Below are 20,762 nucleotides of genomic sequence, written 5' to 3'. Positions count from 1 at the left end.
AATTATCACACAAACCCTACCTAAATGAGCTCAATTATTGGAGCCTAAATTAATGGTGATTTACTATATTCACTTTGCAGCTTCAAAGATAACCTGAAGTAAATGGGTGTTGAATGATATTGCTAAATGAGATTTTACGCATGACTGAGTATGAAAGTTGTAGAATGGTATTTAGTTTCCCAGTTTCCCTGGAAACTAAAGGAATGATCTGTGTTTTCTGAGGTAATGCCTGACATTTGCTAATACCCTGCATTCATGCCCCACTTTATCCCATCAAGGTGGAAGCACTGTGGCAGGAGCAGGCCACTCGGCATCCATCATTTTCTCTCAACTGCAGGTCCGCATCCTGTTCTAAGGCTCCCTTGGAGCACTGATTGCCTCCAGTTCTGCATGTGGCCTGAGCGTTCCTAGGAGATCAGCAACTCAAACCTTTCAAGTTTAAGGTCAAGATGTTCCCAGGATCAATAGCAGTCCCTGAACGCCAAGTGTTAAGACGAGTAAAGAAATAGGTACCCAAGTCTTCAATGACAGGATTACAAACTACAGGCTCAGAGCTTGCTTCATATTTCAAGTGCTTGAGCTCTGAGTCGCCGGGTCCTTTGTAAATTTATTATGAGGTCCAGAGCAGGATGAAATTGGAGCTGAATGATGGTTGCGTGGCCAGCATGACGTAAAGCTGGGTGTGACCATTCCTGCATCTGAGCTGCTTGCTACAAGTCCACTGTTGGAAGCAAAGGGGGAGCCGGAAACCCATGGTACTCACAAGACCTTTGGTTAAACAGAAAATGCATCCACAGCATTCAGTGGCTATTAGGACATTTATGATACTCCAGAGCAATAAAAATATATTCCATTTATGAAGAAGAGGGAGAAGAATCCAGAACAAAAGAAAATAGACCATTACATTTTGAGATGTTCTCTCCCTGATGCTGTCTACCTTTCTGGTGGTGGGGAGGTCCAACCTCAGCTACTGGTTGGTTGCTCATATTTTCAAGGGGGTTCTCCCCGAGGAGCACCTTCCACTCCATTTTATGAGGGGAAATACTGGCTCTGGCGAAGCAGGTGTGAGAATGAAACAAAAAGCTCGTGCTATTCTCAGAGAGGAAGAGCTGTTTCACCACAACCCCTCACCACACCAACTGAGATGGCAAAAAGATCCCTTCTCACACAGTGCTGTTCTCAAAACCCCCAACAATCACTTGTTTATGTTTCTTTCAACAGATTTCGCCCATCATCTGTTTTGGAACACTTAATTTTAGGGGATTCATTTAGTAGGGTTTTTTTTTATTACAACAAATAACTAGCTATCTCTATCAGAGTTTATGTCATTTTCATACAAGCAACTTGGAGGAGTAAAACTATGCTTAGAAATACGGCTTTCAATCTACAGATTCAATGCAATCCCTATCAAACTACCACTGGCATTTTTCACAGAACTAGAATAAAAAATTTCACAATTTGTATGGAAACACAAAAGACCCCGAATAGCCAAAGCAATCTTGAGAACGAAAAATGGAGCTGGAGGAATCAGGCTCCCTGACTTCAGACTATACTACAAAGCTACAGTAATCAAGACAGTATGGTACTGGCACAAAAACAGAAAGATAGATCAATGGAACAGGATAGAAAGCCCAGAGATAAACCCACGCACATATGGTCACCTTATCTTTGATAAAGGAGGCAGGAATGTACAGTGGAGAAAGGACAGTCTCTTCAATAGTGGTGCTGGGAAAACTGGACAGGGACATGTAAAAGTATAAGATTAGATCACTCCCTAACACCATACACAAAAATAAGCTCAAAATGGATTAAAGACCTAAATGTAAGGCCAGACACTATCAAACTCTTAGAGGAAAACATAGGCAGAACACTCTATGACATAAATCACAGCAAGATCCTTTTTGACCCACCTCCTAGAGAAATGGAAATAAAGACAAAAATAAACACATGGGACCTAATGAAACTTCAAAGCTTTTGCACAGCAAAGGAAACCATAAACAAGACCAAAAGACAACCCTCAGAATGGGAGAAAATATTTGCAAATGAAGCAACTGACAAAGGATTAATCTCCAAAATTTATAAGCAGCTCATGCAGCTCAATAACAAAAAAACAAACAACCCAATCCAAAAATGGGCAGAAGACTTAAATAGACATTTCTCCACAGAAGATATACAGACTGCCAACAAACACATGAAAGGATGCTCAACATCTTTACTCATTAGAGAAATGCAAATCAAAACTACAATGAGATATCATCTCACACCAGTCAGAATGGCCATCATCAAAAAATCTAGAAACAATAAATGCTGGAGAGGGTGTGGAAAAAAGGGAACACTCTTGCACTGCTGGTGGGAATGTGAATTGGTACAGCCACTATGGAGAACAGTATGGAGGTTCCTTAAAAAACTACAAATAGAACTACCATATGACCCAGCAATCCCACTACTGGGCATATACCCTGAGAAAACCATAATTCAAAAAGAGACATGTACCAAAATGTTCATAGCAGCCCTATTTACAATAGCCCGGAGATGGAAACAACCTAAGTGTCCATCATCGGATGAATGGGTAAAGAAGATGTGGCACATATATACAATGGAATATTACTCAGCCATAAAAAGAAATGAAATTGAGCTATTTGTAATGAGGTGGATGGACCTAGAGTCTGTCATACAGGGTGAAGTAAGTCAGAAAGAGAAAGACAAATACTGTATGCTGACACATATATATGGAATTTAAGAAAAAAAATATGTCATGAAGAACATAGGGGTAAGACAGGAATAAAGACACAGACCTACTTGAGAATGGACTTGAGGATATGGGGAGGGGGAAGGGTAAGCTGTGACAAAGTGAAAGAGCGGCATGGACATATATACACTACCAAACGTAAGGTAGATAGCTAGTGGGAAGCAGCCGCATAGCACAGGGAGATCAGCTCGGTGCTTTGTGACCGCCTGGAGGGGTGGGATAGGGAGGGTGGGAGGGAGACGCAAAAGGGAGGGGATATGGGAACATATGTATATGTATAACTGATTAAATTTGTTATAAAGCAAAAAAAATAAAAAATAAATAAATAAATACGGCTTTCAAAGGATCAATTACATGAAAATAACATTATATAACAATCTATCAGACCCTCGGCACCTTTGTTTTCCCTTCAATCATAAGAATTTCTAAAATTTAAAACTTTGCTGCGTCTTTCAACAAGCCCTTCATTTAAAAGAACAGCCTATAATTTCCAGGAAAGCAAGTTTGCTGACTAATCTGAAAAACTGGAATTTGTGAAGTTGTTTTTTATTCTATGCCCCAAACAGATATGCGTAAATCCAAAAAGGTACACTGCTCAGAGCGTGTTAGTAGAATTTCATGAGGAAAGAGTAGAAAGGCACCCACACACCATCCTAGAATACATCTGGTTAATTTAACCTCCACTTGATTAAACATCAGCAGAATAAATTGCATCTGTAGGGAGCCTGATGCGGGTTGAATCGTGACCTGCTTGTAATCTTGTGATTCAGTGAGGCAATCCATACCGGCCAAGAGAAGTGAAGGGCCAGTGACCTACCTCCAAGAATAGAAGGGTATTTTCCTTGACTGTCTACACCCATCAGATCCACTATATAGTTCTTCCACTCACCACCATGTGAAGGGTCCCAACCGCCCTGATTCAGAAGCCAGATGAGACTCAGAGAGGGGAACTTCAGTGTCCACGCTTCCCTTCCTCTTTGATCTCTTAAAGACTGTGGGCAGTTAGATTGGCCCAAAAGCCAGTAGTTTTGTTTGCATTTATTCTAGCACATTGCTTATCCCCACAGCCTAGAAAAGAACATGGCACATGGCAGTGGCTCAATAAGTATTTTTTGACGGGATGTCTTTTCACCCTAAAACCATGATGTATGCAGCCTACTTGGAGGGGGCCCAGCTCTGCCTTAAAAGCTGCTATTACGGTATGAAACATGTCTCCGTGCTTGCCACCAAACCACAAAGAACCATACATTGTCCTCCAGAGGGCCATCTGGGTCTGGAAAGAAATCCTATCAAGGTTTAAATGACTGATAATCACAGACTGGCTGGAAGAATTCTGCCTCAGTCTACAATTCAACTCATGCATCTTGGGTTTCTCGTTTGCCCTCTAACTGGAATTCAGGCAGGATGTGCTCCAGCTCTTGACAGCAACTGAGTCAGGGCTCCTCCATTCTTCCCTGGGTTTGCCTTGCGGGGAGTTAGAAACCCAGATTCAGTACCGATACTGGTAGCTTGTTCTGACCAATCCTGATTCTCAGAATTCTCATTGTTCCTGTTTCATGAAAAGCTGCCAATTTCATCCTCTTCTCTTTGGCTTATTTGTGTAATTTTCTATCTGGGGCCCAGGCCTAACAGTTGAAGCCCTCCCAAGGGTTCTTTTAGAGACAATTTTTGTGTTTTATCCTCTTACCTAAGTGGTCAGTGTATCTATTTTTATTTTAATTACAAAGGGAGTAATGTTTTAAATGTACAAGTTAAAAAATGTATATATACCCAGAAAAAAATATTAGCAAATAATTTTTTTAATGACCCTTCTCTGTTCCTCCCACTGCTACCAGAAGGAATAGATTTAAATAATGAGTGATTGCTGATTAGGCCAGAAATCACAGGTTAAGACAGAGAACAGGAGAGGAGTGATCCTTGACCATCAGGTTATTAGATCTGGTTTCCGGAGGGCAGGGGGGCCATGGTGGAATCCTCGCTACAGTCCAGAACCTAACCTACTAGAAGGGAGGTGACTTAATGTGACCCACTGTGAGGCATGGATTATCAGAAATCTGATAGCAGTGTCCTGTGTCCCAATTAGACAGGAAGCTAAGTACTACTGGGGAAGACGAAGCTGACAGTTGCAAACTAGTCCTTCTTCAGAATCACATGCTAATTCTATGGCCCCAGTTAAACAGAGGCATGAGTCATTCCCAGAATCAAAGACACAAATTATCTAGAGCAGCAGGCTTGAAACCCACCATGCCCAGATAACCGGGGACCTCTCCTTAGTCACAATCTGCAAGGTATAGGCTGCAGAAGACATGGATTTTTTCCTGTCCATTTCTTCATAGTTTCTTCTTGCTTTCTACATCATTCCTACATATTTCTTCATAATACTTGGCATCTTTTGGACTGCCACCATCTACATAAGCCTACATAATAAATCCAATGGAAAACCAGACTTGTGCCATTAATTTGCAAAACAAAGCTGGCTTCCCATCATATGGGGATGCTCTCATCCTCAAGAAAAAGGTCTCTTTTCCAGCCTGTCACCAGGGGAACTGAGAGTTTAGCTTCAAAGCAAGGCATCCTCTTTGATGATTGCTATCATTATCATCTGGAAACGTCTGTTTTCACAATTCTTAAATCAATGTATATCCTGATCCCAACTTCCAAATCTGTGAAGTAAAAAGTAAACAAATGAATTGATACAGAAAATGGCAAGTGTGTTCCGACACTAAATCCAGAGCCACTTAAATACATAAGATCATAAAGGGAACAATTACCCCAGTCTATGTCCCCAAACCAGGGAATGAGTGCAGCCAGGGACAGAGTGACAAAAAGGACTGTCCCTGAGTAACAAGGTCAGTCCCTCTGGCACCATAGCCAGAGGGTTAGTCACCACGTTTTTTCTCTGGCCCAGAAACAGAACACACAAAGAGAGAGCTGCAGTTTCAGTATCTACTATCCAGCAGCAGGGGCTACCTTTGCTTAGAAGCCTTTCCTGGGGAGATGCTCACACATCAACAATATGAAGCCAAAGCTTAGACCTGGAGGAGAAGGCATTGAGACACGAAGTGTCAGGATAGAAAAGCTGCTTTGGAGTGTGCCTGTGATCCTAGTCTATGCCATGCCCCACCTCCTTGTGCTGGTGGGAACTTCAGCGTGATGGGCCAACAGCAAGGAGGGGAGAGATGAATATTCCAGCAGACCACTGATATGATCTGCCCACTCACAGCTGAGATGTCCCACATAAATTCTGAGAGCACAGCCCAGCCTCAGAATTTAACTACAGAAACAGTCCTGGCTCTACTGCTCAAGGAAATGGTCTCCAGTCTCACACCAGCCTTTAAAATGACCCAAAAAAAGTCATTTTAAATCTATTCACCAAAGAGAGGCTTCCCGAAACCACAGGCAGAGAAACTCAACATTCAGTTATAGAAATAGAGGCTAACGTGAGGTCTCCTTCTGGTCCCCAAATTGGGATTGAGGCACGTGAAGATTTACAGTCATTCATAAAAATAGGTGAATTCTTCCACCTAGAAATGGACCATCTAATAGGATATGGAGAAACACTCTGGGTGCATGGGTGGGGTACTACTTAAACTTTTATTAATGGCCAAGGAAGAAATCTAATGTTTATTAGACACCTGAATATATCAGCCTGGCTCTAGCAGATTTTTGGACCTTATTTTAACTAATTCCTATTTTAGAGCTAAAGAAGCAGCCTCAGAGAAGTCACAGTTAAATACTTAGTGTCTTCATTTCTGCCCTAGAAAATGCAGTGTATGTGAGCACGGAAGAAACCCTGGGGTGAACATGAACTCAGCTATGATCCTGGTTTTGAGCTGATGCTTAATCATTTGGAGCCACATGGCAGCACTCAAATCCCTGGCCCCCAGGTCATACATTTAGAGCTTCCAGGCAGTTCTCACCATGACGATGAAATACACATCGGTGTCAATGGAAGTTCTCACCCCGGCATAGCAGTTCATAAATTCCTCGGGGGTCACCTGCAGTGGAAAAGTAAGAAACGGAAACAAAACTTTGCTTCTCACCATTTCAGTGGAGGCCCATTTCCAGGACCTGTAAATGGGAGGGAAATTTCAGTCAAGGAGGTTTTTTAGGGACACAGCTGAGGAACAGACCTAGAACAAGAGAAAAAGTGAGGTTGAGGATGGAGTGAGGAGGTGGCCGAAGGGGGAGAGAGGAAGAAAGTCTTGAAATTTTCCAAACCAACCTAAATGGAAAGTGAGATACAGGTCTCGTCTTCCTTTAAGAGCAGAAGCCCATCTGTTCAGGTAAGCAAGACTGAAACTCAGAATAAGAAACAAGTTTTCTTTCACCACAGTGAATACCGTCTTTCTGTGACACGTCAGAAGCATCACCTCATGTCCTTGTGTCAAGACAAGAAATGTTTTACCTTTCAAAAAATGGAGCTCGGTCTTATGGGTAAGGAAACAGATTTCTTGTTAAACACTCGTTGGCTTCATGCTTTTTTAAGATACATATTACTCATTCTAGGCACAGAGGAAGTTAAAAAGATACCCCCTGCTCCATGCCCCCTTGAGTTCTCTCTTCTCCCATGCCTGTTTCAACTAATATTTTTATCTGTGCTAGGATTTTACTTTCCTTTCCTTTCGGAAAAAAGAAAAAAACTGTTACCAATTTATTCTTTAAGAGGTGGAGGTGAAACATACACTCTAATTCAACCATATTGGCTGACACAATTGGTTGATGGAGGGAAATAATTGTCCTCTGGTTTGATATCTATAACCAGTGAATGTAGCCCCAAGTATAGGCTTCCTTATATGGGAGAATGTAGACACAGTAATGATGGCTGTTTTGGAAATTTATTGTTTTTCTAGTTAGCCCTCAAATTTCAGTGTCGTGAGAGATAGAAAACATCAGAAAAAGTGAAATCCGTAAACAATTCAAAACGCCTTTCCAGTCCATAACAGCAAACTCCTCTCTCAGCGAGTCTCTGGGAACATAGCTATCTCTTCCAAGAATCACATGAGCTGAATGACCCACTTACTTTTTTTGCTGAAATTATAAGTGAACAGAGAAAAAAGTCTCAGGATCCACAGTTCTCTCCCTGTACTGACCTCTCCCCCCTGCCTGTCCACCCAAAATAGCAAAAAATAGTAGGAAGAAAGGCGTTGAATGGAGCTACTAATTGAGCTGGGCTTAGCAGTGTCTGGAAGTAGAACTAAATAATATATGTACATAGCTTTGGTAAAAATTAGAATACCATTAATGTCTCTTTTCTTGCATTTCTTTATTTCTGTCCTCCTCTGCATTCCCTGGTTATCCAGCCTTAAGTTCCATCTGGAGTTCCTTTATACTGACAGTTCCTTGTGCATTTAAAATGATTCAACGTGAAAAAGTGTGAATCGCATATCACTTTTCAGAAACATTTTCATTATGTCTATTAAATGGAATATCCCTGTAAAGTCCTTGGCACAATGGCTGGAAGACAGTAAGCACTCAATAAATATTCCTTAGATTCATAATTATGCTAAATGAGGTTCCTGTGCATAATATATGTAGTCATTAAATCAGGCACTTCTGAATCTTTTAGAGGCAAGGATTTCAAATACAAATGGGAATAAGAGGGCTTCCCTGGTGGCGCAGTGGTTGAGAGCCCACCTGCCGATGCAGGGGACACGGGTTTGTGCCCCGGTCTGGGAAGATCCCACATGCCGCGGAGTGGCTGGGCCCGTGAGCCATGGCCGCTGAGCCTGCGCATCCAGAGCCTGTGCTCCGCGACGGGAGAGGCCACAGCAGTGAGAGGCCCACGTACCGCAAAAAAAAAAAAAATGTGAATAAGAGTCATTTGGGATACTTATTAAACTGTAAATCCTTGAGCTTCATCCGTTCCCCCATGCCCAGCCAAAAAAAGCAGATTCTGCAGTTCTTCAGGGCAGCCAGCAACCTGCATTATGAATCCATTCCCCAGATGGTGAGCGTGCACAGAGCTGGGGATTTATGCAAGGTCTGTGAAATTCAGGTGACATCAAATGCTGTAACTGCTAAAAACCCCAGTAACCCTTACGAGTATTGAGAACGTAATGTGGCTTGCGAAGATAAATGTCAAAAGAAATGGCGTGGGAGCTTTAAATCAGCTGAATCACAACAACTGGCTACTTTGACTTGGGTTAGAGAAAAGGGCAGCTGAGGTTTCCCCAGCAATGAGGAGGAACCACCTGCAGAAAAGAGGTAAATACACCCTAGGATCCCATGGAGAGTTGGGTTAATTTGGGGAAATGGCAGTTGACTATTTTTCCACTGCCATCTCAGAGATCAAAGGCCAGCCATATGGGAAGAAAACATACGGTTCTGCTGTTTCTGTCCCTACGCATTTGGCTGCCCAACAGAATCTAGGCTCCTTTTTTATCCACCCCTGCAATCACTTCAGGCTAAAATGAAAGGTATTTCTCTGTCCCTGGCAGGAAAATGTCAGCAGAAAGGACAGAAAGATCTCCTTCCTACCCTCTCCTCCCCTCACTCATAGGACTCACCACGAAGTTTCACGGAAAAAAAAATTGGGGGAAATTCCCTTCAGAATGAGAAGGCTTGTTTCTTTCTACCATCTCTGCTTCCCGCTCACTGTCCACTAATCCCTCCTGTGTGGCCAAGGGGTCAGGAGTAACCCTCCCCAGAGTTCTGCTGCCTCAGCCACGCAGGGAACTCCCTTCCCCATAACCATAACCTTCAGGACACCTCAGGGCAGAACTGATCTTGGGTTAAAAATCCCATTTCTGGCTGTTGATAAAAGACAGAGGACATTTCCATCTGAGCCTAGACACAGTTATGGAGGTATAATTCCTTACCCTATCAAGTGACACATTTGTAACTTGAAGACACCAGTTATTGGAGATGAGTGGTTGCTTTTGTCCTTAAGTTCACTGGAGTTTAGAAATGCGAGTTCATCTCAAAGCCCATCAAAGATTAAATCAAAGTGAATTCTGTTATCTGGGATTCCCTTTACTGAACACTTCCCTGAAATGGCATTTCCATGTAGCAAAGTGTGATGACAAATGATGCTCATAAGGGTGTATGAAAAAGGCACGCCGCATCCTGAAATGCTCTGTGAATCATGTTCTCCAAAATTGAATTATGGTCTCATTTTGAAGTTAAATGTATGTTATTATCATCAAATTCACTGGAATTAGGCTAGCTGTGTGTGGTACATACGGCAACCATGAAACAGAACATTTGACTAAAATACCATAGTCTTCAGATGATGGGTATTTCACTGTATGTGATTCCCCTACCAATATATGTGCACACACACACACACACACACACACACATTTTTACTACTTTTGTTCTCAGCTTTCTAGATAGTCACCAAGGAAACATTTTACTTCTATTTATAAAAAATATGGTATAAGTATTTTTAAGGTTTTGGGCCTGTTTCCCATTTACAATTACAGATCAGATAGAAGAACTTTCACTAGATTAAGCTCTTTCACTCACCACTCCATCTTTGTCATAGGGTGAGTCAAAGTTATCCAGAAATTTCCGGAACACTTGCTCCTCCGTCCATTCTCCGTTTTGGTACTTCGGGTGGTGTTTTGCACTGTACACCTCACGAAGGTCTTCAATTGTTATCACGCCATCTCCAGTCTTGTCTAACTTTCTAAAAGCTTGCATAATTACCTCTTTTCTGGCTCTGGACATTGGAGGCTAGATATGTAGAAAAAAACACGTACACAGACATACACAAGCAGATGAGCTTCTCCTGTATCATCTGTGATGAAATATCTTATTCCTCTCAGTGACGTGCAATTGTTTGTGTGCTGTTAAAGGATGTGCATTATGACTGCTCCAAAAGATCCCTGAGCCTGCACTCGGTCTCCCGCCAGCCTCCCCCACGGTGTGCTAACAGCTTCTGAAAACCAAGCCTCACAACAGCCAACCCAAACCACTCGAAAGCCAAACCCAGTAGATACGGTGATTCATGGGACCACTTACTCTTAATGTGAGAAGAACTTCATTAAAGTCTATTGTTCCATTTCCATCTTTATCGAACCTCCGGAAGAGCTCTTCCGCCTCTTTCTTTTCCATGACCACAGCAGAATCATTTAACCCTTTCACAAATTCTTTGAAATCAAGGGTTCTGTGGTTATTGTCATCCATAATTTGAAACACTCTGAAGATAATACACACATACAAAAAAGAAGAAAAAACACAAAGAACAAGGTGGAAGAATAAAGATTTCAAAAGAAAACTACTCTCAAGGTTTTTCTGAAGTAAAATACAAGTCTTAGATTCTTCTCTGTACCCTCCTGCCAAATTTGGTGAGCCTCTTCCCAGTCTTTCGGAAAAGAAAGCAAACCTTTAAAAATATACTGTAGGGCTTCCCTGGTGGTGCAGTGGTTGAGAGTCCGCCTGCCGATGCAGGGGACGCGGGTTCGTGCCCCGGTCCGGGAAGATCCCACATGCCGCGGAGCAGCTGGGCCCGTGAGCCATGGCCGTTGAGCCTGCGCGTCTGGAGCCTGTGCTCCGCAATGGGAGAGGCCACAACAGTGAGAGGCCCACGTACCACAAAAAAAAAAAAAAAAAAAAAAAAGAATAAAAATATACTGATTCTAATTATATGACATTCTGAAAAAGGCAAAACTATAAAGGTGGTAAAAAGATGAAGGGAAGGGGAGAAAGATTAGGTGAAGCACGGGGGATTTTGAGGGCGGTGAAACTACTCTGTATGATACTATAATGGGAGATATAGGACATGCATTTCCTCAAGCCCATAGAACCTCCAGTACAAAGAGTGCACTTTAATGTGTACATTAAAATTAGTTAGGAGGTCAGGGGATCCCAGGAAGGAATGCAGACCGTGACAAGAGAATCTAACTGTTGTATAAAAGTTTGAGGCAATCTCACTGAAGGGGGGTGGGGAGATGAAGATGCCGACTTAAGTAACTCTGGAAACGAGTAGAGTTTGTAAGACTAAAGACAAGAAGAACTGCACTTAATCTCTGTACTCTAGTTAATAAAGGTATTTCCAGTGGAGATATGAGTTAACAATTTTCATATTGCTATACGGGTACCCTAGCACTGAACAATTAAATGAATGGCTGGTGGATGGTGGGAGCCAGGCTTCTCACTGTTGGAATGGGGATTTATAGATAAGCTAGGGCAGTAAGCTAGAAGGATCTGATCCATGTGGTAGAGGATTGAGTTGGAGACATCAGTATGAACTCATGTTATAAACGTAGATGATTAATATATAATGTATGCATGATTACATACATATATACATACACATACACACATGGGTTAGTATAAACACATATATTTCCTTGTTCTAGCTAAGAGGACCTGGAAGTAACAACCCAATAAGAACCAGCACATCTAGAGCCTAGATCTTGGTTTCTAATACAATACTCCAGTAAAAGTATCTGACTTTCTTGGAGAAATCTGTGATTCTAGAATTGTGGCAGGAAATATGCAAGATGAGACTGGAGTACCTTATACCAGAAAGTAAGGGGGAAAAAACCCTACACTGATGGGGATACATCAAAGGGACACAGAAGCCAACTGAAGAGCTCCCAAGGCCAAAACTGGAACAATTTGAGCAATAAATACTGTTTAATTATAACCCAAAGTATAAAATAAATATCCATGAGTTAATACTGGTTTAAGTAAATGATTGAATAAATAAATGTGAGAGGAGAGAAATTTCTCCTGCAGAAGAATTTCAAATAAATTATGCTCATTCTCTGTCCTGAAGGAGGAAAGCCTGCTCCCCACATCCTAAGTAGGACCCTGCATAGAGACTTCCCTTTAAAGAGTTCAACATGGAAAGGCAGCGGGGAGAGTAACTCTACATCGGAGAAGCCAGACAGGCACTGTCTCAGCCAGGTGACCAAGGTCAACATCAGGAGTGATAAACCATGCTGATAGTACATGATTTGACATGATGAAAATGGCACTTTACTTCTGTGGTCCTCAAAGAAACAAAATCCCAGTCTAATAATAAGAAAAAAAGGGGGAAGGGTCAGCCAACCCTTGAGTTGAGGAGAAATTTAGGGAAGGGCAAGGCCAGTAATGGCGAGGCAGCAGAGGGCACATTCAAGCAAACGGCCAGATGAGATGGTGTCTGTTCACAATAAACTGGCTCATGGTGGGAGGGGTGGGAGGGGTGTGGGGTGGAGATGGCATAGATGGCAGGAGGAATTCAACTGAATGAGCAAGGAAGTGGACCATGGGTGGTGGTCATGAAGGGTTTGCACCGAGGACAAGGATGTGGCCCCAGGATGAAAGAGGTAGAGGGTGGAGTGATACAATATTAAAGGGAAGTGGACTGATCTTCCAGTTGGACTGTGACAGCCTGGCTACAGCCTGGGCTTCTGACAGAGCTCAGCTTGGTCTGAGATTTAGGGGACTGTGGAAAGTGACATTCCAGTGCTCAGTACCCTGCTGGAAGTGAAGCCTGCCACAGCCTCCAGATGGGAGGTTGGAGGCCCCTGGCGTGGCATCCTGCTTTTCCCTAACATATAACTCTCACACCAGGAGGATTCCCATTTTTGTGGCTCTCAGTGTCCTGAGTCTAAGTCAGTGTCCTGAGTCTAAGTCCTCCGTGAGCCCAGGGGAAGCCTTGTTCACCCATGAATCCCCCAAGATGTCACAACGCGTGGTACATGGCAGGCCCTGGATTTAGTCTGTTGGAAAGGGATAACGTTCAGGACCTGCCCTCGGGAGGCTTACAGTCTCTTTCCACTCGGGTTTCTCAGTCCTGAGGACTACTCCCACTCTCAGAGGGCTGGGAACAGAAGCTGTTCTCCTATGGAGCTGGGGGAATCCCATGGGCAGTGAGCTGTTGATTATCTGACAGGCAATTCCAAAGCCCCTGGAAGTGATGGAGACACCACTGCTGCAAGTGGAACTCCAAAACCTGCAACTGCATCTAAATCAGTATTCCTTCCTCCCTCTTCTAACTCGGCCCCTAATCTCTTTAAGATTAGGGAACTTTCCATGTTTATTCACACCAAACCTCTGACCCTAAGCTCAGTGAACACTTTTATAGCATATCCATTTCCTTTTCTGGGCATACAGAAGGCATTTCTCAGCCTCTCCTGAACGCTGCTGGGAGTTTGGGGTTAGTAGCTGCAAACTATTGCATTTAGAATGGATAAACAACAAGGTCCTAGTGTATAACATAGAGAACTATTTCCAATCTCCTGGGATAAATCGGCCCCTATTGTCACAGCTTTAGGGAGTGTTTCTCTCATTGCCCTGCTAGGTGTCTCTAATGCCTAGACACACTTCTACCTTCACCTCGAGTTGTCCCAGTAGCTGCGCTTAAGAACCAAAAATTGTCACAGGGGACCTCAGAGATCAGTGCTTCCAAACTCTGCATTTTACAAACAAGGAGCTGAGAACCCAGGAGGAAGTGAGTGAGTGCCCGAGGTCACACAGCCAGAATTCGCCTCATCTGGCTGCACCCTGCTTTTCTCCTCCATCTTCCTACCACCCACAGCCCAGGTCCTACCTGCCAAGTCCTTTGATGCCTGCGGAGCCCCTGGCTAGGCACTGCAGGCGGAGCCGTTCGATGGGGTCAGTGGCCGTGGTGAGCTTCTGCTTGGCCTGGATCGCCATCTCTCGGTCGTGGCGTGCCGTCCCCGCCATCTGAGAGGGAATCCATTCGAGTCAGCGGGGCTCAGGCCTCCTCGCCTGCCTCTGACAGGGCAGGGTGACCACAGCCTCGCTGAGAAGGAAATTCACAGCACGCTCTCTCATCCACTTCACGAGAACCTTCTAAAACCTCCCAGAATTTCCCACTTTCAGCTACACCAACTATGTCCTGTCATATTTATTACTTGCTTGTCTAGTCCTGAGAGCCTCTGATCTCTGGCCTGGACAATAGTTTTAAATATACAGCCATCCCCGATACGCTTTTATCTTTCAGAAGCACTCCTCCCGCCATAAAAAATAAGTCTCATTTCACCAAACTCTTTTTGAGCCAATCTTATATGCTTTATTCTTTTATTTAGAATTTTCCATATTCTCTTTGACTCCAGATTTAATATTCTCCTGGTCTAAAGATTAATGTTTGTTGCTTCTGTCTTCACTGAGATTCTCAGTATTGGGCCTTGATGATTCCTACCAGTAATTAGTATGTTTTCTTGTATTAACTGGTTAGTGTCCATTAACACCTAACTAGGTTCTCAGGACAGAAAAAAGGTAAGTAGACTCTCTCTCCTGAAGAATAGATATATCGTTTTTCTACAGTTTGGCTTTTGTGTATTAAATATTCAGAAATAAGAGAGAGGATAGATGCAGGGAAGCAGCACCCCCTGCGAGGTCTCTGAGCAACGGAACGAACTGTACTGACCCTGCAGCTGGGCTGGGGCTCTGGGCACACACACAACGGTGGAAAAGCCACACGCTGGGAGCCTGGAGACCCGGGATCTAGGCCTGACGGCAACGTACTCCTGGTGAGGTCGGAGCAAATCTCAGGGCCTCCGATTCCTCCTCCTCTGTTAAATGAAAGGATTGGATTAAATGATCTTTAAATTCCAGCTCTGCTGCAGAAACACTAATCTTCGTATGAGCCCACTGACCCAGTAAGTGGGGGATTCTAGAAATTTCTTTTTTAGGGTGAGTTGTGAATGAAAGGAGCAAGAGAGCTGGATGGATGTGCAAAAAAAACAGCATTCAGGGTGCAGAAAGAACTGGTGTTAGAAGGCTTCTGCCACTGACTCCGAGGCTCTCCTCTCCCCCCGGCCCGCCACGTGCTGGCACTTCACCCATCAGCGATGGCAACCCTCACGCCCTCGAAGGCTGCTCCTTCCAATACAACCCATAAGGTCTCCCCACAAAGTTCTCGTTATTTAACTTTAGAGAGAGGGAATCTCAGACTGAAAGCCGAGGCCAGAGCAGACGTTTCGGGGAAGCGCAGCCACCCGGCGGTTCCCTCCTCCCTGCCTTTCACAGGGATGAAAAGGGGAGCGGCTCTTCTCAGGGCTCTCGGACGCCAGGCTGAGAGGAGGCCTTTGCCTGTCTAGGCCCCAGCGCTTTGCTCCACATCGGCAAGAAATTGCTCCGCCTGAAGTTACGTGAACCCTTCTGTGCTTCCTCCAGCCCTGAAAGCAGAGGTTCCCGGAATTCCAGAGATGGGTTGCCTTTCCGGCAGCATTAACTTTCTTAAAACCTGAGTTTGCCTGTTACTGCTTGGTCACCTGATCTCAAGGGGACAAGTCCCAGAGCTTGTCCCCAACTTCCAGCCCTGACTCCACCCCACAGAATCCCTCAGCTGCACCCAGAATCCTGTGCTCAGGATTCACGCGCGAGGGCACCGGTTCGCTGTCCGGCCATCTTCCACTCCCTCCCTCGTGGTCCTGGCCCGAGGTATCCCTGGTCCTGACCTTCTTCGGCAACCAGCCCCGGCCCTCCCCTCCCACTGTAAGAGCAGCAACTAGGGACGCAGCCCTCACGTGCCCTCCTCATCCTCTAAATCCACCGGGGACCTTGTGTCTTTCTTGCCCCTCCCCCCTCAGCGCCACTTGCTCACTTGTTGTCCCAGCCACCCTCCTCCGCATCCTCGAATCCTCATTTCCGCTGCCTCTCCCCTGCCTTTCCCACCCTCCTCTACCTGCCCTACCAGCCACAGCAGCAGAAAGGGAGTGGAGAGGGTGGAAGAAAGTGAGGTCTGGCTCCCGGATCCGAGAGACAGGACCAGAGGAAGAAGCCCTGTGGAGCCCTCTTTGGAAGCCTTCAGGATAATGTTAACTTCAATCGCTAACATTTGTCACCTCCCACTGTGTGGTAAGCACACATCCAACCTTCACAAAAACCCTCTGAGCTGAACTGAAAACAGGGACTCTAACAAATTCCCATACACCCCTGTTCATAGCAGCACTATTCACAAGAGCCAAAGGGTGGAAACAACACAAACGTCCACCCGTGGACACATGGATGAACAGAATGCAGTGTGTCCCTACAGAGGAATATTATTCAGCCACGAAAAGGAAGGAAGTACTGATAGTGGATGAACCTCAAAACCGTGATGCTCAGTGAAAGAAGCCAGACGTAAAATGTCACATATTGTACGATTCCACTAAGTCCCCTACATCCGAACAAGTTCTGTTCCAAGAGCGCTTCGTAAGTCCAATTTGTTCATAAGTCCAACAAAGTTAGCCTGGATACCCAGCTAGCAGTACTATAGTAAGTACTGCACTGTATACTAGTTAGTACTATTGGCTATATAGTACTGCACTGTAATAGGTTTACAATACTCTTCACACAAATAATCCATACATAAAAAACAAACACTAAAAATAAAGAAAACTTTTAAAATCTTACAGTACAGTACCTTGAAACATACAGGAGTACATACAACAGCCAGCATACAGGGGCTGGCACGCACGTTCACATCTTTGAAAGTTCGCAACTTGAAGGTTCGTATGTAGGGGACTTACTGTATATGAACTATCCAGAAGAGGCAAATTCAGAGACAGAACACAGATGGGTTGTTGCCAAGGCCTGGGAGGAGGGGGCAATGGGGAGTGACTGTTCGATGGGGACAGGCTTTCCTTTTGGAGGGATGACACGATATAGCTGGCGGTTGCACAACAGAATGGTTGAACAGTACACTTTTTAATGGCTGATTTTATCATATGTGAATTTCATCTCAAGTTTTAAAAACCCTATGAGCTAATTACTCCTATGATTCATATTTCACAGATAAAGAAATTGACAAGCACAACAATCAGGCAACTTGCCCAGGTCCCACGGTCAGTGTGGCTCACAGAAATTCACACACCATTAGGACTGTAGGACCCTGAAAAGTCATCGAGTGCCACCCCTGCCTCTGGCGACTTGAGAACTAGGGCTTGTGTTGGTCAAGGAACTTGCCCCAAAATCCTGGCCAACAACGAAACTCAGGGCTTCAGACCAAGCAGGGCTCTTTGTACTCCACCACCTTTGTGAAATACTACAAAAGCATCTCAAAGCACAATGTGATGGCACCCACGCAGAGGAGAGCAGGGTGGAGTCCTGGAAAACACCCCACCTGACCCATCTCTGCAGCCGACCCTACCCAGTGACCATGCAGCAGTTACCTCTGGAGTCTAATCTGATATATCCAGAAAAAAATTACATTCTCTCCTGCCACCCAGCCTATCATGGTACTTGAAATGCCCATGTTAACTACCCTTTTTAATCATTTAATGACCCAGTTCATCAACAAATAGCTAATATTTATCATGTGATATTTTCAAGGCACCAGTTGGAGCAGATTACTCCAAGAAGCAAGCCCTTGAATGAATAGCTTAGAATCGTAAACTTGACTACTTAAGTCCCCTAGTTAAGCAAGGCAGGAAACATAAAATGTGCTAAGAACTGGGGGCTTTGGAAGAAGGAAGGGTGGGGTAGGGTTTTGGTGAAGAAAGGCCATAATCAGAGTTTCTGAAGTTTGCATGAGGGCACCAGGGCAAGAGCCTGTTCCCAAACATATGTCACCGGCATCACAGCACTGAACAAGCGTCCCTGATTCCTGAAGACCCTCTCCGAGCACGGAGGAGCCCGCGTGGTGACATCAGAGCCCATCCAGGCGGGCCTGAGCAAGGCAGTAAAGAGGCTGCCCTCCGATGCACGTGGCCGCAGCGCCACCTCGTGGTGGCACAGCGTCTGTGCCGGTCCCTGGGTCAGGCGCCAGTTCGGTCCATTTCTTCAACAGACGTCTAATAAGTGCGGGGCGCTGTGCTAGGAGTCGGGGGAAGAGGGAGAAAGACAGACAGCGCTTACAGCAATCCCACAGCTGAGCCGCGGCAGCTCAGGAGAGGCGGCTAAGCAGCTTCCTCAAGATTTGTCGGAAGAGGAGCTGATGTCTAACCTTTAATCCTAAAGGAGGTGGAGGTCATCCAGGTGAGGGTCGCGGGGATAGGAGAAGGGAGAGCACTATTTCCCAAGTGCTAAGGCCAACGTGAGAGAGAAAGGAGTATAACGAGAGAAACGCAAGTATTTTAGTCTGACTGAAGAATAGGGGTGTATGTAAGGGCGGGGGTGAGATAGAGCCGTGGAGGCTGGGAGGAAATTTGGAAAGTGGAAATTTGGAGAAACGTGAAACTGGGCAGGTAGGTCAGCAGGCATCACATCCCCAAGATCCTGAGACACCATGGTAGCGAGTCTGGATTCTGTACTGAAAGCAGCAGGAGACCACAAAGGGTTTCAAGTGAGAGGGCGACAGTTTGTACTGTAAAAGACCCCCCTGGATAAAGTGTGGAAAATGAACAGGAGGGTGGGACAGGCTGACCAGTGGGAGGTGAAACCACGCTCGTGACAACCAGGTGAGAGGTCATGCTGCCTCGAAGAATGTATTGGCGGTGGGGACAGAGAAGATAAAGAGATCCGAGATGGAGAGTAACTGCCCGGGCAGCGAAGGGAGAGAGGTCCCAGGGGTCCACCCAGAGCTCTTGCTTACCGCTCCTCACACCCACCCCCGTGAGGCAGAGACCTGGAGATTTGGGGGCACAGGCCGAGTGGAGCCGCCAGCAGCAAAATCAAAGGAGACTTTGCGGCAATGGTCACCAGGCCTCCTTGCGTTGGACCGGGGTAAGGCTCCGTCATGCCACTGTCCTGGCGCGCAGCTGCCTGCCGCTGCCAAAGCTCTCTGCCTGGTTTTCGAGAATCGTGTGGAATGGGTTATGGAAAGCTGAACATGCATGGAGGTCTGTCTGTTCATGATTCTCGGCGAGGTTCATGGAACTTCTCTTGCTGAATTCAGAGAAAAATTTCAGCGGAATCTTTGGGGAAGAGAGAAACTCTCAAGCCCCAGGCAGCCCTTTTTTGGGTTTTCTTTGGTGACCTCTAGTGGTAATACGCTAAATTACACCCTCCCTCCCTCTCTCCTTCCCTCCTCTCTCTCTCCCCCTCCCTCCCTCCTTCCCTCCCATCCCCTTTCCCCCTCTCATGATGGGTCGAGTGTACAACCAACAACCAGCAATACAGAGGTGGATCTTAGTTACAACAGAACATGTTTGAAGGCAATGATTGAGAAAATTAAATCAGCTCTACTGACTCCAATCCATTCAATAAACTGGTTATTACTATGTGGTAGATGGCAAAAAACAAACAAACAAACAAAGTGACTCCTCAGGACGTTTCCCCTTAGAAAGTGCCTCTCTGGAATAAATATTAGATCTCAGTGCTCAGAGTAGCCTGAGATTGAAATGAAAGATTTAGACGGTTTGAAGAGAGACGTGGTTTCTGCAGTGGAGACTGGGAAACCCCAGGAAAAGTATAATGACAGGTGTGTGTCCATGTTGTTCACATTGTGAGAGTTCCCTCACTGAACCCAGCTGAACTGTATTCAACTAAAGAGACCCTTAGCACCTCTGGCTATACGAGGGACTGTGCTAATTCTTCAGGTGATATTATAGAGCTGTGATTCCAAATAGGTATGATCTTGCCTGCAAGGGGACATTTGACAATGTTTGGAAACATTTTTGGTTGTCACAACAGGGGTGAGGGATGCTACAGGCATCTAGTGAGTAGAGGCCAGAGATGCTGCTAAACATGTGAGGCGAGCCCTTGACAATGAAGAATTCTCCAGTCCAAAATGTCAGTCATGCTCAGGTGAAGCCCTGCTGTGGAGAAAGACCTGGGACCAGCATGGGTGCTGAGACCACCATTGAAAAATAAAGATGCCCACCCTCCACCTCAAACACAGCAAATTAGCATCTCTAGGTGTGAGGGCTGGGGATCTGCATTTTCATGTTTCCAGATGGTCTTATCTAACGCACACCAAAGCCTGAAAATCTCAGCTGTAAGAGACACAAAGTCGCCCTCGAGTGGCAGTAGCAAGACCTTGAGGGGAAAGGCTAGAGGGAAGTTTATAACATAGCACAGGGTAAGAAGCAGGCATGAACAGAGGACAGGTAATGACCATTGTAACCAGGCCAGGGACCAAGCCCTTGCTCCATGCTTTGCACACATCAGCACACCAACTCACATGGAGGGTCTTATTGAATACAAGTCCCTTGCCTGAAAATGTACCATGAGACAGTGCCAG

The 20,762-nt window shown here is 45.1% G+C and overlaps 1 protein-coding gene across 2 annotated transcripts; it reads right to left on the bottom strand.

The window, feature by feature from the left end:
• Positions 1-6,645: 6,645 nt before the first annotated feature.
• Positions 6,646-14,377, bottom strand: CAPSL (calcyphosine like; the record flags this gene model as incomplete). 2 transcript variants are annotated; one of them, XM_079702633.1, is made up of 4 exons in its annotated part: positions 6,646-6,747; positions 10,220-10,429; positions 10,718-10,895; positions 14,241-14,377. In XM_079702633.1, 4 exons carry the CDS (start codon positions 14,375-14,377, stop codon positions 6,646-6,648), a joined length of 627 nt encoding a protein of 208 aa, XP_079558759.1. The 2 variants fall into 2 exon arrangements, with proteins under 2 accessions (XP_079558759.1, XP_079558760.1); XM_079702634.1 differs by lacking the exon at positions 10,220-10,429.
• Between the last annotated feature and the right edge of the window lie 6,385 nt (positions 14,378-20,762).

This window comes from Hyperoodon ampullatus (assembly GCF_949752795.1).
Source record: "Hyperoodon ampullatus genome assembly, chromosome: 4".
In the NCBI taxonomy this organism is placed as follows: domain Eukaryota; kingdom Metazoa; phylum Chordata; class Mammalia; order Artiodactyla; family Ziphiidae; genus Hyperoodon; species Hyperoodon ampullatus.
The sequence above is the reverse complement of the archived record's forward strand: the minus strand, read 5'-3'. Positions and strand labels throughout refer to the sequence as shown.